A 24238-nucleotide genomic window follows, 5' to 3' on the forward strand; every position below is an offset into this window, starting at 1 on the left:
CAGCATGTTGTTACAGGGAGAGTTCGCTTGTGCAATCGCAGCATTCTGTGGAATTGTGAGTTGTAATTTTAAAAAAAAAATTTTTTATATATATCTGATTGATCTCATATAGGATGCATTTGGCTGAGTTAATGAGCGCTGCAGTAAAGCTTCACTGTAGGCCTACCGGTGGTCATCTCTTCAGCACGAGCGCTCAAACAGCAATGCAGAACACACTTCATTGTACCGGTGATGATCATTAGCTTCAATGCAGAACATTAATTATGACTGGGAGTGTCATATATACATAACATTATAATGAGAAAACTATTGCATTAAAAACGTCGTGAATTCTTTGGGTTTAGTTGCTGTGTTTCAGCGTGTTGTCCTGGGAGGAGCGCATCCACAACAGGAGTTTCACTATGTAATAGATGATTACTATTAATAATAGCTCAAGTTAATCTGTGCATGATTTTGTGCAAGTATAAGTTGTAATATTGTGTTTATTTTGTATAAATATCTAATTTATCATATAGGTAGTGTTCCGTTGAGCTAAAACCATCTAACAAAGCTTCAGTTTAGGGGTGTTCCTTCAGCTCTTTAGCTTTAGCGCACGCAGCTCAAACACAACGTTATTTGAAACAGAAATATTAAAGATTTTTAATATTACTATAATATTAAAAAGTTTAATATGTTTTCAAAAACACTGATGCTTTATTATTCATAACAAGTACTTCTATTGTTCTTGTATCATTTTCATCAACAATATGGTTTGAGTAAAATCATTCCCGTATTGTCCGGGCGGAGGCCATTTCATTTTATTTATCCATGGCATTTGTATTTTGATTCTTTATATGTAGCCTAAGTAATGTTGTCCAATAACTTGTTTGCATTTTATTTCATTTTATTTATTATTATTATTATTTGTAAGGCAATAGATGTTTTGATAAAACTTCACAATACATATGTTATTGCATTAACTAACATTAACTAACAGAGATAAAAAACTTTTGTTAATGTGAGTTAATAAAATATGTGAGTTCATGTTAGACACTGGATCCTAAAATGTCTTGGAAAATGTTGAGATTAACGTTAAGTAAGATAAACGTTAAGTAAATCCTGTAGAAGTATTGTTCATTCATTGTTAGTTCATGTTAACTAATACTAACAAGATGAAACCTCTTTGTAAAGTGTTGCCATTTTTTTATAAAGAAAGTTGGAAATATGAATGTAAAATTAATTTTAAAAGTTAAGGAATCTTACACTGGTTCAAACTAGGCCACTGTACTGTATATGTTTGATTTATGTTGAAGTGTTTGGGACATTGGCTTTAAATGATGTGCGTTTCATTTTTTGTAATCAGGCTTTCAAAGTAGGGCTGGACCCGAATATTCGAATATTCGTTCGGTGGGTTGGTATTCGATTTGAAAATTTGACATTCGAATATTCGTTTTTTTTTGGTTTTTTTTGGGGGGCACACCTGGGATCCCCGCGAAACGGTTCTCATTCGCGCTTGAATAAGGCCGGCGACACACTGGCTGCGTGGCGTGAGCGTCTCAGCTGCGTGGCGTGTCCGTTTTTATTTCGGCTCCCATGTTAACAGGTTGGAGTTTGCACACTGCCTGTGTGAGACACGCGTCTCAGGCGCGGCTCGAGCCACGCGGAAAACGCGTGCATGCTAGAAATAGAACCGACCCTAGTGTTCCAGCAACGGGAGTGTTCTCTCGATAGAGCAGAACAGTGGAGTTTGTATGGACCAAAGTGCATGCCTGAGCTTGTGTTTTGAGTTAAGCTGCGTTGCTTTGACATTGTGGAAAATAGAATAATAGAAACAAAATGTATTAGCCTTTTTACCCGTTATTATCAATCTAAATTAATCTCGTTTTTAATTTAAATTAATTTCGTTTTTTCTTTATTTAAATTTCGTTTTTCTTTATTTAAATTTCGTTTTTTCCTTTATTTAAATTTCGTTTTTCTTTATTTAAATTTCGTTTTTCTTTATTTAAATTTTGGTTTTTTATTTATTTTAAATTTCGTTTTAAATACAAAATTAAATTCTTTATTTAAATTTCGTTTTTCTTTATTTAAATTTCGTTTTTCTTTATTTAAATCTACTGTCAGTAATTTGTTAGTCAGAAAAATATTAGACTACCTTAAAAGTATTGCTTAATTTAACAGACCTGTGTGCGTGCGTTTTATATCACTAGTGCAGTGTCCGTTATCGGAGCGTGAGGCTTCCCGCTCGCGCTGTTCTGTAGTTTATTAAAAGTTTATTAATTCTGAATGTGTCACGTCTCGCATGTCCATCTATATTGCACCAAACGCGACACTGCACTCCCAGTGAAGTCGATTGGATAAACGGTTCTCGAAATAATCAAAATGCAAACGGACATACCGACACATAGAGAATACTGAAGAATATGTTCAGCACCCTCTCTCCGAAGCTTCGAATATTCGATGTTCATTACTACCGAAGCTTCGAAGCTCAAAAAATGGTATTCGGACCAGCCCTATTTCAAAGTATATCAAATTTTGGATTTAGATTCATCGGCTAATATATCAGATATCGGCTTTCAAATATAAAGAATGATCAGTTATCGAAATCGGCCCAAATGTTCATATCGCTGTATCCCGAATTTGATTACCAAAAAACCAATACCTTCTGTACATCTCTGACTTCTGACTGGGACGGGGCCGGACTCTTCATTTCGAGAGTGGAGGGTTCAACCTCACAGAGAGTCTACAAAACATCACATTAGACATGAAACAGTGGTGTAAATATGTGAACACTAGATCTCACAGATGTCTCTGCTTCGTTTGCTCGTTCTTTTCCAGCACAACTCTCACTTACCTTGTCTAGTCCCACAGTAAGAGCAGCACAATCACTGCCTGATGACAACTGGCTCTTATGGCTCATCTGAGAATATGAAATTAAGCGTTACATACAGAAACACTTCACCTAAGAGTTTTAAAAAAGCATAATAAATGGAATATATAAGGGATAATGTACAGTCAGTCAGTAATTAATACAAAATAAACACAGACAGGATAATAAGGGTCCTGATACACAGCTATCTATCAATAAATATTTGCACATGAAATACTGATTTGAGATAATATAGACCTACAAGATTACAAAATAGTTAAAGTTTTCAAATCATCATTTCAATATTTAAATGTTACCACAAGGTAATGTTCACGGCTTTTATGCATCAAATTACATGTGTTTTCATTACAGTGTGTCAGGTTGTGTGTAGCTTTACACCAGTTTTATGAGGACACCGTTTTATGAGGACATCATAAGGACATCATAAGAGCATGTTCCTGATGTTTGACTTGACAGGAGAATCTCAGTGTGTTGTGTAAGTTTGACAGAATCCTGGTCTACGAGGACACTAGCTTTACTGGGACACTGGTAACTAGATACATTTGGACGGCACTGAGTTCAAGTGTGTGTATGTATGAGAGTGATATGAGACATTGCGCCTGTGCTAGATGTACAGTAAGTGATCGTGACTCACTTCTTACACACACAATCATAATTCAGTGACTGATAACTGTGGCAAATAATCTGTTTCTGAGGAACACTGGTAATTTCTTTAAGGAATAACTCAGTTATTACATTAACTTCTTGGATACCTTTAGAGTTGCTGTATCTTGTTCAGGTTTCATCGGATTCTTCTCAGTTATCATCTGAAAAAAAAGTAGTATAAAAATATAAAAAAGACAAATAAATACTAATTTTAGTATTACTTATTGAAAGCCAATTTCAACAGAGGTTGCTATTTTCTACCAACTTCTTCAATGATTATATTTAATCTAACAAGCACAAATAGTTTTTGATATTGGTATTAGCCACAATGAGCTGTGAATTATGGGTTATCAGTATCGATCCTAATATTCCATTATGTGTGTCCAGGTAAAACTAGTGTCCTCATAGACCAGGATTCTGTCAAACTTACACAACACACTGAGATTCTCCTGTCAAGTTAAACATCAGGAACATGCTCTTATAATGATGTCCTCATAAAACAGGTGTAAGACACACACAACCTGACACACTGTAATGAACATGCATGTAATGTGATGCATTAAAGCCATGAACATTAACTTGTAGGGCTGCACAATGTATTGCTTTATGATCATTCATACCTATCTGTGGTAGTGACATTGCAGTATAGGCCTCTGTGAAGTCAGGCTATGTAAAGACTATGCCGTGTTATTTTACAGTTGATTACTCAATTTCTGTAGCTAAATGCTGTTAGACTTACCTGGAATATAATGAGGCATTGTTTATTTCACATCTTTGTTCATTTTTTTATCTCTGCTTGCAATTTATTATTTTCTATGCAGATGCAAACCCATACAAAATCACACCAATCATTCTAGAATGATTAATTATTTCCAATTCAAGTCATTTGGTGAAATTGTTTTTCATACTGCATTATTTATTGCAGAAAAAAAACAAAATATTGCAATATCAGTTTTTTTGCAATACCGTGCAAGTCTATTACCTTGGGTAATTTTTAACCTTTAATATTACCTTTAATAATAAAACAAGTAAAATCATCACTGTAAATAACACATAATGTATCTGCTTTATTAAACAGTGTCACTTAAGCATGGAAACACTGAACTCACCTTTATAATGATTGCTGAATCTGCCCTGGAGCTCATCGGTGTCTGTCCTCCTCCAGATCTTGATCTTCTCCTTCACTGACTCACTTCAGCCATCATCTCATGTGTCTGCGCTCATAGAAAAAGACCCTCATTAATCATCATGACCATTGCATTTCATTTGACATATTATTCAAAAAGCTTGTTTTAAATAAATTGATCAATTATGGTATGGTCATACTTTATTATATGATATTTAAGGAATATGTTAATTGATGATAACTATTCATTCATAGATTTCATTCACAATTGATAAATTATATGCAATAATAGTGACAGTATTAATAAGACTGAATCAGACTGACAGTTAATATTCAGAGTATATGTTATTATAGTCAGGAGTAGAGCACATATTTGTGTCTTAATGTGTTTAAAGCAAGCAGAACTGTAGTAATATTAACAGTAGCATATCAGGATACTGTACTGGGTGAAACACCCTCCCCTTCACATACTGTAGTCATGACAACAACGCGTTATTATGATGGCTAGACTATTTTATGCGATCAGAAAAGGTAGCAGTTACAAATATAGTGCAATCGAAAACGAGTTTAAAATAACAAGCATCGCTGATTCCCTCATGTCAGTCTGTAAACCCTCATGACATTTTACTTTGTTTCCAAAACCCCTTTTTTTCTGAAAAACAAAATTATATAATTAATCTTTTTATCATTTTGGCGAAATTTTATATTCATAAGACACGAATAACTCAAAAGAAACCCTCCTATATTGCCTTCTATAACACTGATCTAACAATATATTTTGAAACTCTTTCAAACATGAGATCACAAAATAAAAAAAAGTCTGTAAACAGAATCACTGTAACGTTAGGTCCGCTAGCACCGTTAGCATCACGCGCTAGCTGCTTTCTAGCTGTAAAACGAGCAGCGAAGAGCATACAGAACATGCACAAACAAGCCAACCGGACCCACATGCTATTAGAGAAGGAATTAAACAACATTATAACTTACCTTTTGGATAACAGTTGCCTTCATCAGGTCCACAGATGTCTTCTCAGGTGCAGAGTTTCTGTCCAGTCCAAACAGGAAATGACCGTGACGAATGACTACGTTATACTTATCATAATATAAAGCGGGATTTTATTTATTTATTTGTCATATATTTAATGCACAATTAATCCTATATTTAATGCACAATTAATAAATTACAGGCAAAAATACTTAAATAATTAGTATTGTATAATATTGTATAATAAGTGTTGCTTGAAGCTCCGCCCACTGGCGCCATCTTGTTTTCGTGATCTCCCGCCTACCGGTACCGATCTGACCAATCACTAAAGCTGATTAAAGCTTTCGAAACTTTCTCGAAATAATGACTTAACATCTCATAATAATGAGAAACTTTCTCGAAATAATGACTTAACATCTCATAATAATGAGAGACTTTGTCGTAATAATGACTTATTTTCTCGCCCTTCTACGCATGCGCAAAGCAGCGGAGCAGAAGGGCGCGCCGCACTAGCGACTTCCGCTGGTCAAAGCCCTGTAAATGCATCACAGTGGGGGCGCGCAAGATGGCGGCCGAGACAGTTGGCAATATACAAGGCTAAGGAAATATAAATGATTTTCTCACCTTAAACGTTAAATTCGATCAGTGCAAACAACTGGAAATATATATTTATATTGTGGTCTTAATAAGAGGACGATTTTGATTCCTTTTTCAAGCGTGAGTTTTGATTTAAACAAACTATCTAGCACAGTTGTAAAAGAAAGAAAGAAAAGATGACAGACAAAAGGCCAAGAGATCAAGGTAAAAAGACAAACAAGACGCTTTCATTCACCACCGAGAACAGAGATGTGAATGAGGATGTTATGGAAGTTGTCAAAGCAGGTGATATGCATACCTACACTAATTCAGAGGGAGGAGTTGTCCCTCTTCCTGAGTCAGCTCCGTAGCCTGGATGCCAGCCGAACTTAGCCCCGCCCACAACATTTTTTGGTCGGGAAGTTCGGTCTGGACTCATTCCGTTGAGGAGCTATCCGATTGTTAAGTCTGACGTCACGCGTGACGTTTAGCCTTTTCCGGTTCCAAGCGCTCATCTCGTCCAGAAATAACAATGGTGGAACCTATGGAAGGCCAAAAGGGCCAAAACGTGTGAAACTGTCGCGTTAACGCGTATTTACGTGTTAACACGCAATTTACGCGTTAACACGTCATTACGCGTTAACGCGTATTTACGTGTTAACGCGTAAATTGCGTGTTAACGCGTAAATGACGTGTTAACGCGTACCTAAATTTGGGACATTAGCACCACCTACTGGTTTGGTGCTGCTCTTGCTCAAACACAGAGAACCTAAATTAAGCTTGTAAATAGCAGTTTTTAACGTGAAAATACATGTTCAACAATGACTTTTCAGAATAATTACAGCATATTTTAAATGGGCATATTTAGACAGTTAACTATAACTGTTCAAGCCCTAAAAGTCATGACCATTTTCACAATCACAATAGAAATTGTGTAATATATTTACACATTTCTCCAAACAGTATTTACATGTACACTTATACTGTAGCATATTTCTAAAGTATCTTTTTATAATTGAACCACTATGCATTATTTGTTAGAGAACCCCTTCTGTTAACACCATTAAGCCTTGAATCTGAGAATTTAGAAGAATCTGAGATTTGAGATGCATTGTTTTGCAGTATTTTTCGAAGATAACAAGCTCAATAAAATATAACAAATAATATATATATATATATATAAATATATATATATATATATATATATATATATATATATATATATATATATATATATATATATATATATATATATATAGGCTATAAAGGTGGTTATAAATTAGAATGTCTTGGAAAAGTTAATTTTTTCAGGAATTCAACTTAACAGGTGAAACTGTCCATAAGCAAAAGTGGCCCAAACCAAGTATTGAGTACATATGCATTATACTTTTCAGAGAACCAACATTTCTGTATTTAAAATCCTTTTTTTGTTGATTTCATGTAATATTAAAATTCTGAGATTTTGAATTTGGGGGTTTCAAAAGCTGTAAGCCATAATCATCAAAATTATAACAAATAAAGGCTTGAAATATCTCACTTTGCATGTAAAAAGTGTATATTAGTTTCACCTGTAAAGTTGAATTCCTGAAATAAATGAACTTTTCCACGACATTCTAATTTATTGAGAAGCACCTGTATGTATATGTGTATATATATATATATGCCATATTACAAAGTTATATTACAACACACACTACACACAAACACAAACACACACATACATGCGTAATAATAATAATCTAAAGTGATTGGCTTGAATTTTTTATAAATGAAATGAAACAGAACTTCTGCTTTTCTTTTTTTACAATGGATATTACATTGTGAAATCATGAATATAGGACCAAAAGTAATAATATATATTTTATTAATACTACACAGAACAAGAGATTAATCTATATTCTCGCCAAAATGTTGGATAGATTTGGAGTGCTAATACACTCGTGATCTATCTATTCAGTTTCCTGGAAGTTACCCTTCCATCAGTGTCGTTGCTCATGATGGCTCATGAGGTATGTTCAGCGTAGTGCTTGAGTCACTCTATCATGAATAATTCCAATAAAATAAAGGTGTTGTGTCACGGTGACACCGCCTGTCGTTACTGTTTGTAATCATTCTCATGACTATTAATTTGGTGACGCACACCTTCGTTTTATTGTATTTATTCATGAGATTGCGAAAAAGCGCTTACCTCATGGATACGATGAGCCTACGTCACCTGGCATCTTCCGTTCGGTGCGCGCCCGTGATGAGAATCGTATAGAGAGTTTTTCCAAATTATATATTACACTTCTTTACAGGTAACTGTGAACAAACTAGCTTTCGGTTATAATAAACACTGTTAAACATATTACGGTGGGTTGAAAATAGTTTTTTTTTTAAACTTTATTTAAGTTTGTCATGAGATTGTTGCTTCGCAATTAGCGCGACAGCCTGCCATTATATGCAATACATCAAAAATACCGTTGCATGGAATCCATAAGAGTTGATGTTTCAGAGTTATGCATTTTCTTCGACTCACATATTTGGTCATTTAACCCCCTGTGATATGTCTATTAACAGCGAGTTATAGTACTAGAATAGGCTAGCCTATGTCTTAACACATTTAATCATTTTTCCCCCCAGAGTTTCCCCACATTTGTATGGTATTTACAAGATAATTAAATAATCGATATCAATTATATATAAAAAAATAAATACTTTAAGGCTTTTACTTTTATGGCACAACTAATCAAATAAAATGATGACACAATTACAAAAAATCTAGAAATTGGATGCAGTTATTATAAACTTTATTATAAACTGAATAACACAACAAATAAGTAAAGATAGATAGATAGATAGATAGATAGATAGATAGATAGATAGATAGATAGATAGATAGATAGATAGATACATGGTTTTACTACAGTTCTCTTACGAGAGGTTCTCTCGTATTGCGTAAGCTAGCTTACGCTGCGGGAAAGTCTCCTTTCTCGAGATACTGAAGCCAAAAATTATCCTTAATTTTTTAAACTTTGTCAACGCAGTGCGGCAGCCTGCAGACCTAGGGCAAGCGAATCGCGTGCCCATTGGCTGCCCTGCGGCAACTGCAGCAGTCTATGGCTGAGCCTTGCGCGTGACGTCACGTCCAATGAGCGCGCTTGGCGCGCTTAATGCGTCACAGCCCGTCATTAGGGGTGTGGCTTAGCGTATATAAGCAAGGAACAGAGGCTGCTTCACTGATTTCTGTCTCTTCAGCGAAGCTCTTCGCATCGCTGATCTTCGAGGAAGCCGCCGTCGAATCAAGCGACCAGCACGCCGAGGATTTCAGCCTGAGGACGCCGGCCGCTCGCCGCCTTCAGCCTTCCCTGCCTGCTGCGCCATCCGGCATACATATCCTTTCTTTGCTCTGTGTGTGTGTTTGTGTGTCCGCCGCGACACACCTGCATCTAAAAGAGCGCGAGGCGTTGTTGCAAATGCCTCGCTCATCCTGTGGCTCGTGCAGAGCCGCGCTCAGCGACGGAGACTGCCACGTGTTGTGCACTCTCTGCCTGGGCTTCGACCACGCAGCCCGCGCTCTCTCCGAGGGCGGCTGCGATCAGTGTGAGGAGTTACCGATGTCGACCCTACGGGCTCGACTCGCTAAATTCGAGGAACCTCCACCTTCTCCGGCCACTTCTTCTGGGCCACGTAAGAAGAAACGTCGCTCCCAAAGGCCGCCGGAACTGGACGCTACAGCTGAGCGCTCGCCGGAACCTCTCCCGCGAGTCTCGCTCTCTCCTTCCCCCCCACCCTTCACCGACGCGCAGCTGCCGGCCTCTGCCCGCACTGCCGTCGTCCTGGGGGATGATGCAGATGATGCCGCTGACAGCTGCTCTCTGCTCGCGTCTGACAGCGAGGACTGGTCGGGCTCTCACCGCTCCGCCCCCTCGACTTTGGAGTCTACCAGGTCACGTGCCAGTGTTGGCGCGGAGCTTCTCCGCCTCCTCACTCAAGCGGTCGAGAGAATGGGACTGGATTGGTCCCCACCTAAGGAGGCGGAGCCCAATCGCCTTGACGGGTGCTTTCTACCTAGCCGCCGCCCTGCGCCTGCCTCTAGGTCAGCACCCTTCCTGCCTGAGCTCCACACCGAGCTTTCTAAATCCTGGAACGCTCCGTTCTCCACCAGACTCCGCTCACCAGTCTCCTCGGCTCTCTCTCAGGTGGACAGAGCCGCCGAGAACGGCTATAACGCTATCCCCGCCGTTGTGGAAGCTGTGGCAACGCACCTTTGCCCGCCGTCTGCTAGATGGCGCTCAAAGTCTGCCCTGCCGTCTAAAGCCTGCAGGACCACCTCAGCTCTCGCCGGCCGCGCTTTCGCCGCCTCCGGCCAGGCTGCTTCCGGCCTGCACTCAATGGCCGTCCTTCAGATCCTTCAAGCCGACCTCCTCCGTGAGCTGGATGAGAAGGGCTCGGGTCCGTCCGCCTTAACTGATCTGCGCAGCGCTACGGATCTTGCGCTACGCGCCACCAAGACCGCTGCTCAAGCCATCGGCAGATCCATGGCCGCGCTCACCGTCATCGACAGACACCTCTGGCTGACTCTCGCTGACATGAGTGACTCAGAGCGCGCCGTTTTCCTGAACGCACCACTTTCGCCCACCGGCCTCTTTGGCCCTGCGGTCAGCGGAATCGTGGATCGGTTCTCCGAAGTTCAGAAGGCGTCACAGGCGATGAACCTTTTCCTGCCCCGCCGTTTGAGCCCAGCCACAGGCCGCCCTCAAACTCAGCCTCCTGTGCGCAGCTCTAACCAGCGCTCTTCCAGGCCTCCCAGCGCTTCGCAGCGACGCCAGGGCAGTCGCCCCAGGTCACGCTCGACCAGCCGTCACAGACCGCCCAAGATCGCTTTGAAGCCTGAGCCCGCGAAGTCCTCCTAGCATCCGCAAGGAGGAAAAGATGGTTGGGTCCCGCTACGGCCGGACCGCCATCGAAACGCACAGCTCTGTCAGTCCCCTATGTTCAGGCTACTGCAGCAGCACACACCGCAGCCAACGAGCCAGTAATGACACTCGCTCGCCTGCACACAAACGCCGTTTTCACGGCGACTCAGATAAATCTCAAAAAGAGTATAAGTGCTTTAACCCTCTGGGGACCAAAAACGCGCCCACGCGTTTTGCTCGTTTTTTTTTTTAGCAATGAAAAATAAACACAAAATGCTCTGTTAATTTTGATCTTTCATTTTCGTGTAATACATCAATCGATCCTGTTCAGTTTCTATTTTTTTTCTGTATACTCACAATACAAATAAAGTGTTTTGCTTTTTGACAAATAAAGAAAAACTAACATGATGCTATTTCTGCCTTCTCTCTGTCAGTAAACTCCCATTTGAAACGCGTTCGAAAATTATCTATAACTCCGCGAAAATTCAGTCAAACAGGCAAACAGACCCACGGGCATAAAGCTTGAGATCGCAGCTTTTAAATGAAGTAATTTATATAAAAAACAAATATTATCAGCTTCTGTAATCTGTATAAAAAGAGAGCGACTCCAGTCGAGCTCATTAGGAGCCATTCAAAAGTAATTTGACCACGCCCCGGAGAGCGCGTGCTATTCAAACGCAAATTCTGAGAACCATTTCAGTCTGTGAAACGCCCCCACATCAGCTGTAAACAAAGAGGCATAATATAGCCTACCTTATGGAGAAAATTTTCCGTGCTGATATGAGGAGCAGATCCCGCTGAGGAGTGAGGTAGGCTAAGTTATCCTTTCTCAAGTGTTAATGTGGAATAACGTTATGGAATAACGTTGTAGGCTTATGTAAACAAAAAGATGAATCGCGTTTCTATAATATGAATCGCGCGTCTATTTGTAAAGAGTGTTTAGCCTAAATATGAATCGCGCGTCTGTGTGTGAAAGAATAAACTGCTTTTACAGTTACAGTTACTGCGTTACAGTCAGGCGAAGTATGAAAGACAACATTTTGTTGACTAGATTTGGGTACAGTTTTTACTGTAGAATATACTGTCACATCAAATAAGCTTTTCTGAATATATATAAAATACTATTTTGTCAAAAATAAAGTCATAGACTAAGATGTTCCAATGTTGGCTATATTCAAACTAATGAATACATATGATAAAATGTAGGCCTATAATCTTTTTTTTTTTTTTTTTACAAAGAAAGAGTACTTTTTTTGCAGAAATATTGCTGAAATTGTAATTATTGTTGTAATTGTAACCTTTTTAATAAAATAGCAAAACATATTTACAAGATAGATGTAAGCAAAATCTTAAATGGTCAATATAAGTCTTCTTCAAAATATATATTTTGTCTTTGCATTGTGGCTCAGTCAGTGTCACACCTGAATGAATGGCTAATTATGCAGAGTCATTATGCAGAGTGGGTGGGACTAAGGTGTAAACTACTCCTCCCCCTCGCATATTGGCTTTCCAAGCAAAACCTGTTTTACACCATTTAAATCAATGTTTTTTTTTTTGTGAACGATAAAGCAAGACTATTTTCACATAATTTTGAAGCTAGAACTGAAAGGGACAACATCCATTAGTCAAAAGTCTTGTGGGCACATATTTTGTATGAGTTTTGTGGTCTTATTTCAGCAACTTTCATTTGTATTTTTTTAAATAACCACGCATAAACATTATTCTCTTAAAAATACAAACATCTACATACATGTTGCTCGCATATTATGGTAGGCCTGTTTGTGCTATATAGAGTGAATTTACACCTTTGCCATTAACATGTTTATAAATAACTGAAAAAAGCACAAATGTCAGAGCATGTCAGAACATCTCAAGGGCCCCAAAAACAGCTTGGTCCCCAGAGGGTTAAGTGTAGAAAATGTGCCCACACCCACGTGTTCACTGCTTCACACATGTACAATCCCCATGGTAACGCGCCCAGAGCGATCTCTCATAAAGCGGCCTCACACCGCTCGAGTACTAAATGTAGGAAATGTGCCCACACTTCCGTGCCCACACCTACTCGCTGCTCGCTCTGTCACTCAGTTACCTCAAGTTGCTACGGCCCAAGCCGCAGGGATATTAAGTGTAGGAAAAGTGCCCACTCCCGTGTATTCACTGCCTCACACAGACCAGGTTCCCATGGCAACGCGTCCAGAACGCTATCTCTTAAAGCGGAAACTTTCCGCTCGAGCATCAAGTGCAGAAAATGTGCCCACAGCATTGTGCTCACACCTGCCCACTACCAGCTCTGCCAGACAGGTTGCAAACCTCATAAAGCTTCCAAACACTGGCCGTGTCATAAGTGCAAATCCCGCGCCAGCTCACGAGCACGCGCACCCACTTTCAGACACCATTATCCCCACGCCGCTCTCGCGCCTGGGTTATTTGACAGCAGCTCACGCTCCATCGTCCGAGATCGAGCTTCTAAAATCTGCACAGTCGGCCAGCCCTTTTCTTCTGCCCTCGTGTCCGAGCATCGGCGGCGCGCGCGCCGCCCCACCCTCTCTGATACAGGTTCCCCATCCCGCGCAACGCGGCGATCTGAACCCAGAGACCATTCGACCCCTAGCTATGCATGCAAAAGCATGGGAAGCTATTCAGGGCGCGTCAGAATGGGTGCTCAACACCATAAGACACGGCTATTCGCTCCAATTTGCTCGTCGCCCTCCGCGCTTTCTAGCGCAGACGGAAACGAAAGTGAGTTTGGAAACAGCGCATCTGCTTCAAGCAGAAATAGCAAAGCTGCTGCGAAAAGGGGCCATAGAACAAGTTCATCCTTCCTCGAGCGAGTCAGGCTTTTACAGCCGTTACTTCCTCGTTCCCAAGAAGGACGGAGCATTAAGACCTATTTTAGATCTGAGACATCTGAACAAGGCTCTCATGAGACGGCCGTTCAGGATGATTACAACCAGACAGATCCTTGCGCAAGTTCGCCCAGGAGACTGGTTTATCTCTCTCGATCTGAAAGACGCGTATTTCCAGATCCAAATAACTCCCCGTCACAGGCCATTCTTGAGATTCGCCTTCGACGGTCGAGCTTATCAATACACAGTCCTGCCGTTCGGCCTGTCTTTAGCACCCCGTACATTTACGAAATGCATGGACACGGCTCTCGCTCCCCTGAGGAGTCAGGGAATGCGAATTCTGAACTATCTGGACGATTGGCTCGTTCTAGCGCAGTCAGAGACAGAACTTGTGTCTCACAGAACAGCGCTACTCGACCACCTGGAGGGTCTGGGTCTAGCGGTCAACTGGACCAAGAGCTCGCTCTCGCCCCGGCAGTCAATTTCCTTTCTCGGAATAGAACTGGACTCGGTGGCAATGACGGCCAGATTGTCGGAGCAGCGCGCGCGCCGCATTCAGCGCCTCGCTGCATCCTTCAAAGAAGGCACACAGGTTCCCCTGAAAGCATTTCAGCGCATTCTGGGGCATATGGCCTCAGCTGCAGCAGTGCTTCAGCTGGGTTTACTGCGCATGCGCCCGCTTCAACGCTGGCTGAAAGCGCGCGTTTCCCATCGAGCCTGGGCGACCGGCGGCTCGCTAATCAGAGTGACTCAGGTCTGTGTCTCAGCCCTGCAGCCCTGGCTAGCAGCCGAATGGTATCACACTGGAGTGACTATGGGAGTGGTTTCACACCGGAAAGTTGTCTCAACAGACGCGTCCAACCTAGGTTGGGGAGCGCTCTTCGAAGGCAGACCGGTCTATGGCCACTGGTCAGACCAGGAGAATCTCCTACACATAAACTGTCTAGAGATGCTCGCGGTCGAGAAAGCGCTCATACACTTCCTCCCATTCCTCCATGGTCACCATGTTCTAGTCCGCACGGACAACACTTCAGTAGTGGCCTATGTGAACCGCCAGGGCGGTGTCAGATCAAAGCAACTCTGCGCCCTGACGGAACGCCTCCTCGTATGGGCTCAGCACTCTCTGCGCTCTCTGAGAGCATCGCATGTGCCTGGCCATCTGAACGAGGGCCCCGACAGACTGTCCAGGGACAACGTTCCCCCTGGGGAGTGGTCTCTACACCCCCAAACAGTCCAGTCGCTGTGGCGCCGCTTTGGCAGAGCGAAAATCGACCTCTTTGCGTCAAAAGACAACGCCCACTGCCCAGTGTTCTTTTCAAAGAGCGAGGACGCGCTGGCCCAGACATGGCCCAGCGGCCCGCTATATGCGTTTCCACCAGTCTCTCTGCTGCCTCAGGTCATCGAGAGAGTCAGGAAAGCGCGCCACACAGTGCTCCTCATAGCCCCGTTCTGGGAGAACCAAGCTTGGTTCCCGGAACTCATACAATTGGCAGACTCAGCCCCCTGGCCGATTCCGGTGCGGAGAGACCTTCTCTCCCAAGCCCACGGCTCGATTTGGCATCCCCACCCAGAGCACTGGTCTCTGCATGCGTGGAGCCTCAACAATTACACGCTGATCTACCAGAAGGGGTGATGAACACGATCATACAAGCTAGAGCCCCCTCCACGAGGCGGCTCTACACGTCTAAATGGTCGGTGTTTAACAAATGGTGCACTGCCAAAGGGCTTAATCCACAGACATGTGGGGTCTCGCACGTTTTGTGCTTCCTTCAAGAGCTACTGGACGCGGGCAGGTCCCCCTCCACGCTCAAAGTCTATGTCGCGGCTATTTCAGCGCTCTCTGTCTCAGAGCCGGGCCGCGCATTAGGAAGGAACGAGTTTGTCATCCGCTTCCTTAGAGGAGCGAGGAGGATGAACCCCCCGCGACCCCCGTCGGTTCCTATGTGGGATCTTTCACTGGTCTTAGACGCACTGAAAGCACATCCCTTTGAACCCTTAGAGACTGTGGATATGAAATACCTCACGCTCAAAACCGTTTTTCTGATAGCTCTGTCTTCAGTAAAACGTGTGGGAGACCTTCACGCGTTATCCACTAACGCTGCGTGCCTCGAGTTCGGACCCAATAACTCTAAAGTTATTCTCAGACCGAGGCATGGGTACGTCCCCAAAATTCTGGGCACTCCCTTCAGAGCGCAGGTCATTTCCCTGTCAGCCCTGCCAAATGATGGCTGCGAGGCAGATAGTAATCTCCTCTGCCCAGTTAGAGCGCTAAAAAGCTATATTTCACGCTCCGCCGCCTTTAGGCGTTCAGAGCAGCTCTTTGTTTCATTTGGTGGGAGCACCAAGGGTCTCGCCGCCTCGAAACACACCCTGTCCAGATGGATAGTTGACGCTATCGCAGCTGCTTACGCATCTAAAAACCTGCAGTGCCCTTTGGGCATTCGGGCACACTCCACCAGAGGCATGGCCTCATCGTGGGCGTGGTCCAGTGGGATTCCCATTCATGACATTTGTGCGGCGGCAGGCTGGGCCTCCCCCTCCACATTTGTTAGGTTTTACAACCTGGAAGTCCCCGCTTTGCAGGCCAAAGTGCTATCAGTCTAGGTCTCGCGTAAGCCAGCCCACTGTCTGTGCGCGGGCTATGTTGTGGATTTAGCTCTACTGGTTGAGCTACACTATGTGGAAAGTGTTAGTTGGACCGGCTGTGCCGCTCCCTGCCCCATATTATGTGCTTGTGTACTGTGGTATCTTGGCCGCCCAGCTCCGCTTCGCGTTCCCTGGGCCCCCCCCCCATGGGATTCATTCAGGATGCTGGGCGCGCGCACGGCGTTGACAAGGGTGTTCCCGCAGCGTAAGCTAGCTTACGCAATACGAGAGAACCTCTCGTAAGAGAACGTACTCGGTTACTAACGTAACCTCTGTTCTCTCTAGAGAGGGAACGAGTATTGCGTAACCCGCCGTGCTCTCGCCACGAGCTCATTTCGCTTCATGCGACAGAAACCAGTGAAGCAGCCTCTGTTCCTTGCTTATATACGCTAAGCCACACCCCTAATGACGGGCTGTGACGCATTAAGCGCGCCAAGCGCGCTCATTGGACGTGACGTCACGCGCAAGGCTCAGCCATAGGCTGCTGCAGTTGCCGCAGGGCAGCCAATGGGCACGCGATTCGCTTGCCCTAGGTCTGCAGGCTGCCGCACTGCGTTGACAAAGTTTAAAAAATTAAGGATAATTTTTGGCTTCAGTATCTCGAGAAAGGAGACTTTCCCGCAGCGTAAGCTAGCTTACGCAATACTCGTTCCCTCTCTAGAGAGAACAGAGGTTACGTTAGTAACCGAGTACGTTCTATTGTATCAATACAGTAAAACCATAGTAACCATCACTGTAGTAACCATGGTTTTACTAAATTATCTAGAATTACATTCAAGCCATTTTGTTACAACAAACATCTACAAAATAACAACAGAAAGAAAAGTTACCATTCTATGATACAGAGTTGATGACAGACAGACATAACTAGGCTACATAGATATCTATCATAGATAGATAGATGAAACCATCACATCAGCATTATTTCCTAAATATATTCCTAACTATATTACACTTATTTTATTCCTAAGTAACTATATTACACTATAATACACTTCTTTTCAGGAGGATTTACGATATATGTGACTGTCTGTATTTGTGTGTGGATGGAATCACACGGAGAGCAGGTGGATGGTTACTCAAGATCTCTTTACTGAGCCTGCAACAGACAGACTGGGACAAACAGGACCAAAAGCTGGTTAAAGGCAGTGCATCACGCATCAATGTTGCTCATAGATCATCAGCGAGAGATGTGAAACTCTGCTGGATATACATTTTTACAAAGTGATCGTATAGTGGAATTAAACTCAAAATAAAACATACATTAAAGAAATAAAGTACAAATCACTGTCTCTGTTCTCATTTCTCATAAATTCACAAATACAGAGAAACTAAATTTAAGCAACCATCATTTTGTATATTTTTGGAATACAGAAAGAAAAGAACGGCCACCTAAAATGGCGCAGTTACACAGTTCAGCACGTGCGAGCACGTGAGAGCACATAGCACATGTGATAATGCTAACACTCAGTTCAACTAATATATTCTTACACAGAACATGACAAATCCGAATATAAAACATACCTGGGACAAACAGGACCAAAAGCTGGTTAAAGGCAGTGCATCACGCATCAATGTTGCTCATAGATCTTAAATGAAATCAGAGATTCGGAGTTCACAAGCAGGTTAACACACACACATCACGTTTCATCATCGCAAATAACACATTTAACTCGACTGACAGAACTAGGGACTGACAGGCACATGAAGTAAACTTGTGTGTAGTTAAAAAGACCAACCTTACACTTGAAAACAATCTAAACTCAGTTTTTATGACGCAGCACTTATTGATGCGACTTACCATCAGCGAGAGATGTGAAACTCTGCTGGTGGTGACGTAGCTCCGCCCTTAATATCACGCACACAAATGCAAGGGACGCAACAGCCAATGTCGAGTTTTCCCAATTAATGCATGAATTTAACAGCATTATTTAAACTCCGTTACATACACCCCCCTTAAATTCTGCTAAATTGGGCTAGAACCGGAATATGTAACAAACTAAATATACAGTAAAGATTGCAGAAAAAAAAAATTATGAAAAAAACAGGTGTGAGTAAAAGAGCTTTACAATACAGTATGTCAGAATTTATCTCTTCCCCAGGAAGTGTGAAAGAATGGAATGGTACCAGGTTCCACACTTAACACAGACTATAGGAGGTGCAGTCTACACGCTCCTAGTGGTTACAAATGTATCTCTGCTCTTCAAATATCTTTTGATGCAAACAACAAACTTCTCAGATTCTTTCTCAGAGAAGAAACTCACTTCAAAGTCATTCTCTTAACATCATAGTCGACTCTTAGATATGAATCATCATTTAGACTCAGTCATTTTAAACAAAAATGTTCCTTAACAACTCCACTACAAAGTTAGTTCCTTGAAAAATAACTTGTGCATCACTGTGCGAATCACTTTCCACAATTTTCTGACTATCAATTTCACAAATAAGTCTGTTAGGGGGCTTAACTGAACTCCCTAATCGTGTAGTGATGTGGCCTGTATATGTACTTGTGGGCTGTTCGCAAATGACAGGGGCAAGCCTGTTATCAGTTTCTTGCAAACAACTGGGGTACTCATTCGGCTTGGTTGCAGGTAAACTCTTTATACTCTCAGCAGGTTCAGGAACATGCTCAGGTTCTGCACTGTACTGATCATTGCCAGAGCACTCAGGAGTCATCTCATCAGGAATGTCTGAAACTCCACCACAAGGGCAGCCTCAGGATACGCCCAAACATAAGATAAAAAGGAGCGAACCCGGTTGTTTCATGCACAGTACAATTGTAACTGAAGGTTAACGTTCTTAGAAGCTGTGGCCACCTCGCCTTGGATTTCACTGGGAGAGCTCTTATCATATTGCCCAAGGTCCTATTAAAACGTTCTGCCAGACCGTTACCCATAGGGTGGTATGGTGTGGTGTGTGATTTTTGAACACCAGCCATCTCAAGCAAGTTCTTAATGATTTTGCTTTCAAAATTTGCACCCTGGTCTGAATGTATTCTCTTTGGAAATCCATAAATGCAGAAGAGGTCATTCCAAAGGCGATGGGCAACTTGCTTAGCCGACTGGTTGTGACAGGGAAAGGCGTGTGCCATCTTAGAAAAGTGATCCGTCACTACTAGGACATCGACGACCTTCCCTGAAGTCTGTTCAGCACTCCAGAAGTCAATACATACTAGTTCCATAGGCTCAGAGGTGCGGATGTGCTCAAGGGGTGCACGAGCATTTGGCTCTGGTGTTTTTCCGACAACACACCTCTGGCAGTTTTTCACATAAAGCTTGATGTCTTTACTCATTCCTGGCCAAAAGAACCTTTCAGCTGCAAGGGAGAGAGTTCTTGCACCACCTTGATGTCCAGCTGAGTCATGAACACCACGGAGAACATCATGCTTTAGGGAATCTGGTACAACGTATTGGAAGAGTTTCTTATTCATCAGTTGATCTTTCTTCACTCTGTACAGCACATGATTACGAATCTTTAGCTTCTTCCAGTGCTTCAAAAGGTTTGTCACAGGGCTAGGCTCCTTTGCTTTCTCACTCTTTGAAGGACGTTTATGTCTCAGAACATAGTTGATGACTCTACCGACTATGTTGTCCTGCTCTTGGAGGTTTGCAAGTCTGGAAAATGGGATTGCAACAGATGGATCTTCATCAGGGAGCTGGAGTGACGTTGGACTTGTCACGGGCAATGGACTAACTCCACCATCGCAGTGAGCACCCAGAAAAGCAGAAACTTCAGCAGCATCAATAGATCCAGGACATGAGTCATTCACGTCATCCTGCAACTCGTTCTCAGTTTCGTCGTCACTGGTAGCCTGCACATTCTGACAGTTGGTAGTGACACGGAAGGCATCCTGCACGGTTCCAGTAACAACACCATTTACCTCATCCAAGAGAGAAACGTATGGTTCTTTCAACAGACGATGGCTGACACAAGACTTGACAAAGGGCTCTCTGCTCAAGGCATCTGCAACAACGTTCTTCGTGCCTGGCACATACTTCAGGTCAAAGTCGTAAGCAGCGAGCTTCGCCACCCATCGCTGTTCACACGCATCCAATCTGGGTTTGGTTAGAATATAGGTCAAGGGGTTATTATCAGACCATGCAGTGAAATGTCTCCCTTTTAGCCAGTGGCTAAACTTGTCAGAAACGGCCCACTTTAAAGCCAGAAATTCGAGTCTATGTGCTGGGTAGTTCATCTGAGACTTGGAGAGCGTTTTGCTGGCAAAAGCGACTGGACGTGCAATTTTCTCCCCAGGGGGCACCTGAGATAACACGGCTCCTATGCCATCAAATGAAGCATCGACAGAGAGAATAAAGGGATGACTGAAATCTGGGTGTGCTAGAGTAACACTGTGCAGTAAGTCTTGCTTTAAAGTTTCAAAAGCAGTACGACATTCACTAGTCCAATCCTCGGGTGAAAGCTTCACGACACTGAGTGGCTTCCTCATCCGACCACACTTCCTCTGAGCTCTTTTCTGTGACTGACCTGATAGGAGACTAAAAAGAGGTTTCGCCTTAGCAGAACAGTCTATAATGAAATGCTGATAATATAAAATCATACCCAGGAAAGACCTGATCTTCTTTTGAGAAGGGGTTATACTATCTGCTTCCATGAGGTCAGCAGTCTGGATGTCACTGATCACCTTCACCTTTTCTGGGTCGGTCTGGACACCATTCCCAGTGACAATGTGTCCCAAGAACCTGACAGATCTCCTGAAGAACATACACTTCTTTGGTGCCAGCTTTAAGTTGTGCTTAGACAGGCGTGAGAAAACAAGTTCCAGTCGGTCAAGAGCTACTTGCTCACTTGGAGCGAAAACCATCAGATCGTCCAAGTAGCAGAGAAGGCTTGTGAAGTTTTCATCCCCGAAAATGGACATCATCATCCTCATAAAGGTTGCTGGACTGTTGGTCAAACCCTGAGGTAGACGATTGTACTCATGAAGGCCGAAAGGAGAGGAAAAGGCAGTGTACTTCTTATGCTCTTCAAACAAGGGGACATTATAAAAACCAGAAGTCAAGTCCATGGTTGAAAAGAAAACGTTACCGCCCAAAGCTGCGAGTGCATCCGCTTGATGTGGGAGTGGGTGAGCGTCCTTCACTGTCTTCGCATTCAACCATCTAAAATCTGTACAAATACGAAGGTCACCATTCTTTTTCCACACTAAAACTAGTGGCGATGCATATTCACTCTGAGACTTCCTTATAATGCCTTTAACTTCCATCTCACTCAAGGCAGTGCGCAGCTTATCATAGTGGCTGGGGGCTACACGTCGATAAGGGAGTCGAAATGGCTTCTCGTCCACCAAGTGGATTTTGTGGACAAAGTCGGTGGCTTCTCCACAATCCATTTTTCCACGTGAAAAGGTTGACTCATACTTCTCAATGAGGTTCAGAAGTCTATCCTTCCACTCCTCTGACACTTCACAATCATCCAGATTCAAATCCTGCAGTTCTAACTTATCCAGCACGTTTCTCCTTTCATCACTGGTCCGTACATGATTTACAGGACTTGCAGCACACTGAACGTTACTCTTCAGGGACTCAGGTGTAGACAACTCTTCCACAGCAATACAAGTAAAAACATCCACAATCTTTGTGTTTTTCTTAAGAATGATTACATTGTCTGTAGGGTTCATTATTTTGAACGGCACCCATCTACTGCCCCACATAGGTGTGATGACTCTCCCTATGATCACGTTCCTTGGACGGCATTTACAGAGGGTTGGCTCAACAATGACTGTGCTCCCCACAGAAACAGCTGTTGACTCAGGAAGCTGAGCCCAAGCGAGATGTTCATGGTGCGGTTCTAGAGTTATTTTCTCCTTCAACTTAGCAGTGCCCACTCTATCAGGTATGTCTTCACCCTTCCATCGTTCCACATTTGAAAGTAGAGACAGGAATTGGTGACATTCAACATCTTCAGAGTTAAACGGGCTGGACACGAGTCTCCAGTATCCGTCGGTCTCTTTCATTTTTTGAATCAGCCACTTGATAGCATTGCTGCCCAGGATCAAATCGTCGGTTTGCCCTGTAACCACTAAAACTGGAACAACCATCTTGCAGGCATAAACTGAGAGCTCAAGCTCATACATCACTTTTGGTGTAACACGCTGTCCACCACAACCAATTATGACAACATCACTGGCAGGGAAATTTCGTAAATCAGGCTTGTACTGTAACAAGAGACGTTCAGCAGATTCACTCATCGTGCATGCCATGGAGCCACTGTCAACCATAGCTTTCAGCTGAAGGTCGCCCCATACTGTTGCCGGTGTGTAAAACAGACTATCAATTCGCTGTACTCTGTGCGTGTTCTGAAAAATTAAAGTTTTCCCTGCAGGCTCAACAGAACTAGAAAGACTATAAACTGAGGTTGGGTCATTCATACAACACTGGTTTGGAGGAATAAACTCATGATCCACACTGTCCTCCCTTAAGTGCAGATCTTCTAGTTTCCCAGCCCTTGAGAAGACAGAGATTTCACTCTCTCAGGACAGACAAAGCGGGAATGGTCAGGAGAGTGACACTGGAAGCACAACTTTTTATCAAGACAATGCGTGAGGCCAGAATGATCAGGGCTCGAACAGACAGTGCATGGCAGGTCATTGAGGCCTTTTACTCGAGGTAGACTCACTTTGGGCTTCACACGTGAACTTGGCTCTTTGCTGGCAGACTCTTTTAACAGGACTTTTTCCAACAAGCTCATGACTCGCTCTAAAGCAGACGCTTCCAGAGACCTGGACTGCTGAACATCAGAAGGAGCTGGAAGTACTGCAGATGACAGTTCCACTTCAGTTCTGTTCACAGGAATTCTAGTGGGTGCTGCATTTCTTACTGCTGGTACAAGACTGGAATCAGAGTGATATTCGTTCAAAATATCTTGAACTTCTCGCACAGACCATGCGGCAATTGTTTTAGATCGAAAGGTGATGGCAAGCTCTTTACACGGGCAGTGTCTGATGAACATGCGTGTTACCTCTGTTCCTGGACAATCCAGTACTTTACCCTGTTCTTTCAAGCGCTCAGCAGCGACGTCAACTGCACGGTTTAGCCTGATCCAGTACTCATAGGCATCCTCATCTGGTCTGGGTAAGGTGGTATAAAAGTCAGCCAGTGGGAGAGGAGAACAAGGAGCAGCTTCGAAGTGTTTCCTGAGAATACTAAAGATTGCATCAGGGTTATGCACAATGTCAATGTCACAGTTTCTTATGCCAAACTTGACCACATCCCTTGCTTTGCCTCTTAGATGGGCCATAATCTCCTCCGCTTGATGCTCTTTCCTCAAATTATTGCGTTTTATATAGTCTCTCATGATATCTATCCACTCATTTAAGTCAACAGCATCAGAAACTTCTCCCCTGAAGCTAGGAGGTTCTCTCACATTTCTGGAAAAGGACAACTGGCTTTGTATCAGGTCCAGCATTTGTGAAGCTGATCCATCTGCAGTCACATTTTTGGAAGAATCGTCAACTGAATGTGAGTCAACTTTATGTGTTGGGCTTAGTCTGGTGACAATGCTATCAGCAATTTGCTGACCAACTTGGCTGATTATGTCAGTCATTGCAGTGATTACATTTGGTGGCTGTGAGTTAGGGTATGGAGTAGACGAAAACACACCCTGTTGCCCTCTAGAAGCATCTGATTCATA

General features: G+C 43.0%; 1 protein-coding gene across 2 annotated transcripts in view; it reads right to left on the minus strand.

Annotated features, from left to right (window-relative positions):
- Nucleotides 1-24238, minus strand: part of LOC309479463 (uncharacterized protein) — a 323172-nt gene that overhangs the window by 12727 nt on the left and 286207 nt on the right. Inside the window, exons 1-5 of one of the 2 annotated variants that reach the window (XM_082143630.1) lie at nucleotides 5625-6053; nucleotides 4621-4725; nucleotides 3619-3672; nucleotides 2831-2896; nucleotides 2639-2719 (exon numbers count right to left, since the gene is read on the minus strand). In XM_082143630.1, the coding sequence (XP_081999756.1) occupies nucleotides 2639-2719; nucleotides 2831-2896; nucleotides 3619-3672; nucleotides 4621-4656 (237 nt within the window). In that variant the 5' untranslated portion in view covers nucleotides 4657-4725; nucleotides 5625-6053. Of the gene's footprint in view, nucleotides 1-2638; nucleotides 2720-2830; nucleotides 2897-3618; nucleotides 3673-4620; nucleotides 4726-5624; nucleotides 6054-24238 lie in introns of those variants that run through there. The other variant, XM_082143631.1, reaches the window with a different exon arrangement.

Source organism: Leuciscus leuciscus (genome assembly GCF_965113295.1).
Source record: "Leuciscus leuciscus genome assembly, chromosome: 17".
Classification (NCBI taxonomy): domain Eukaryota; kingdom Metazoa; phylum Chordata; class Actinopteri; order Cypriniformes; family Leuciscidae; genus Leuciscus; species Leuciscus leuciscus.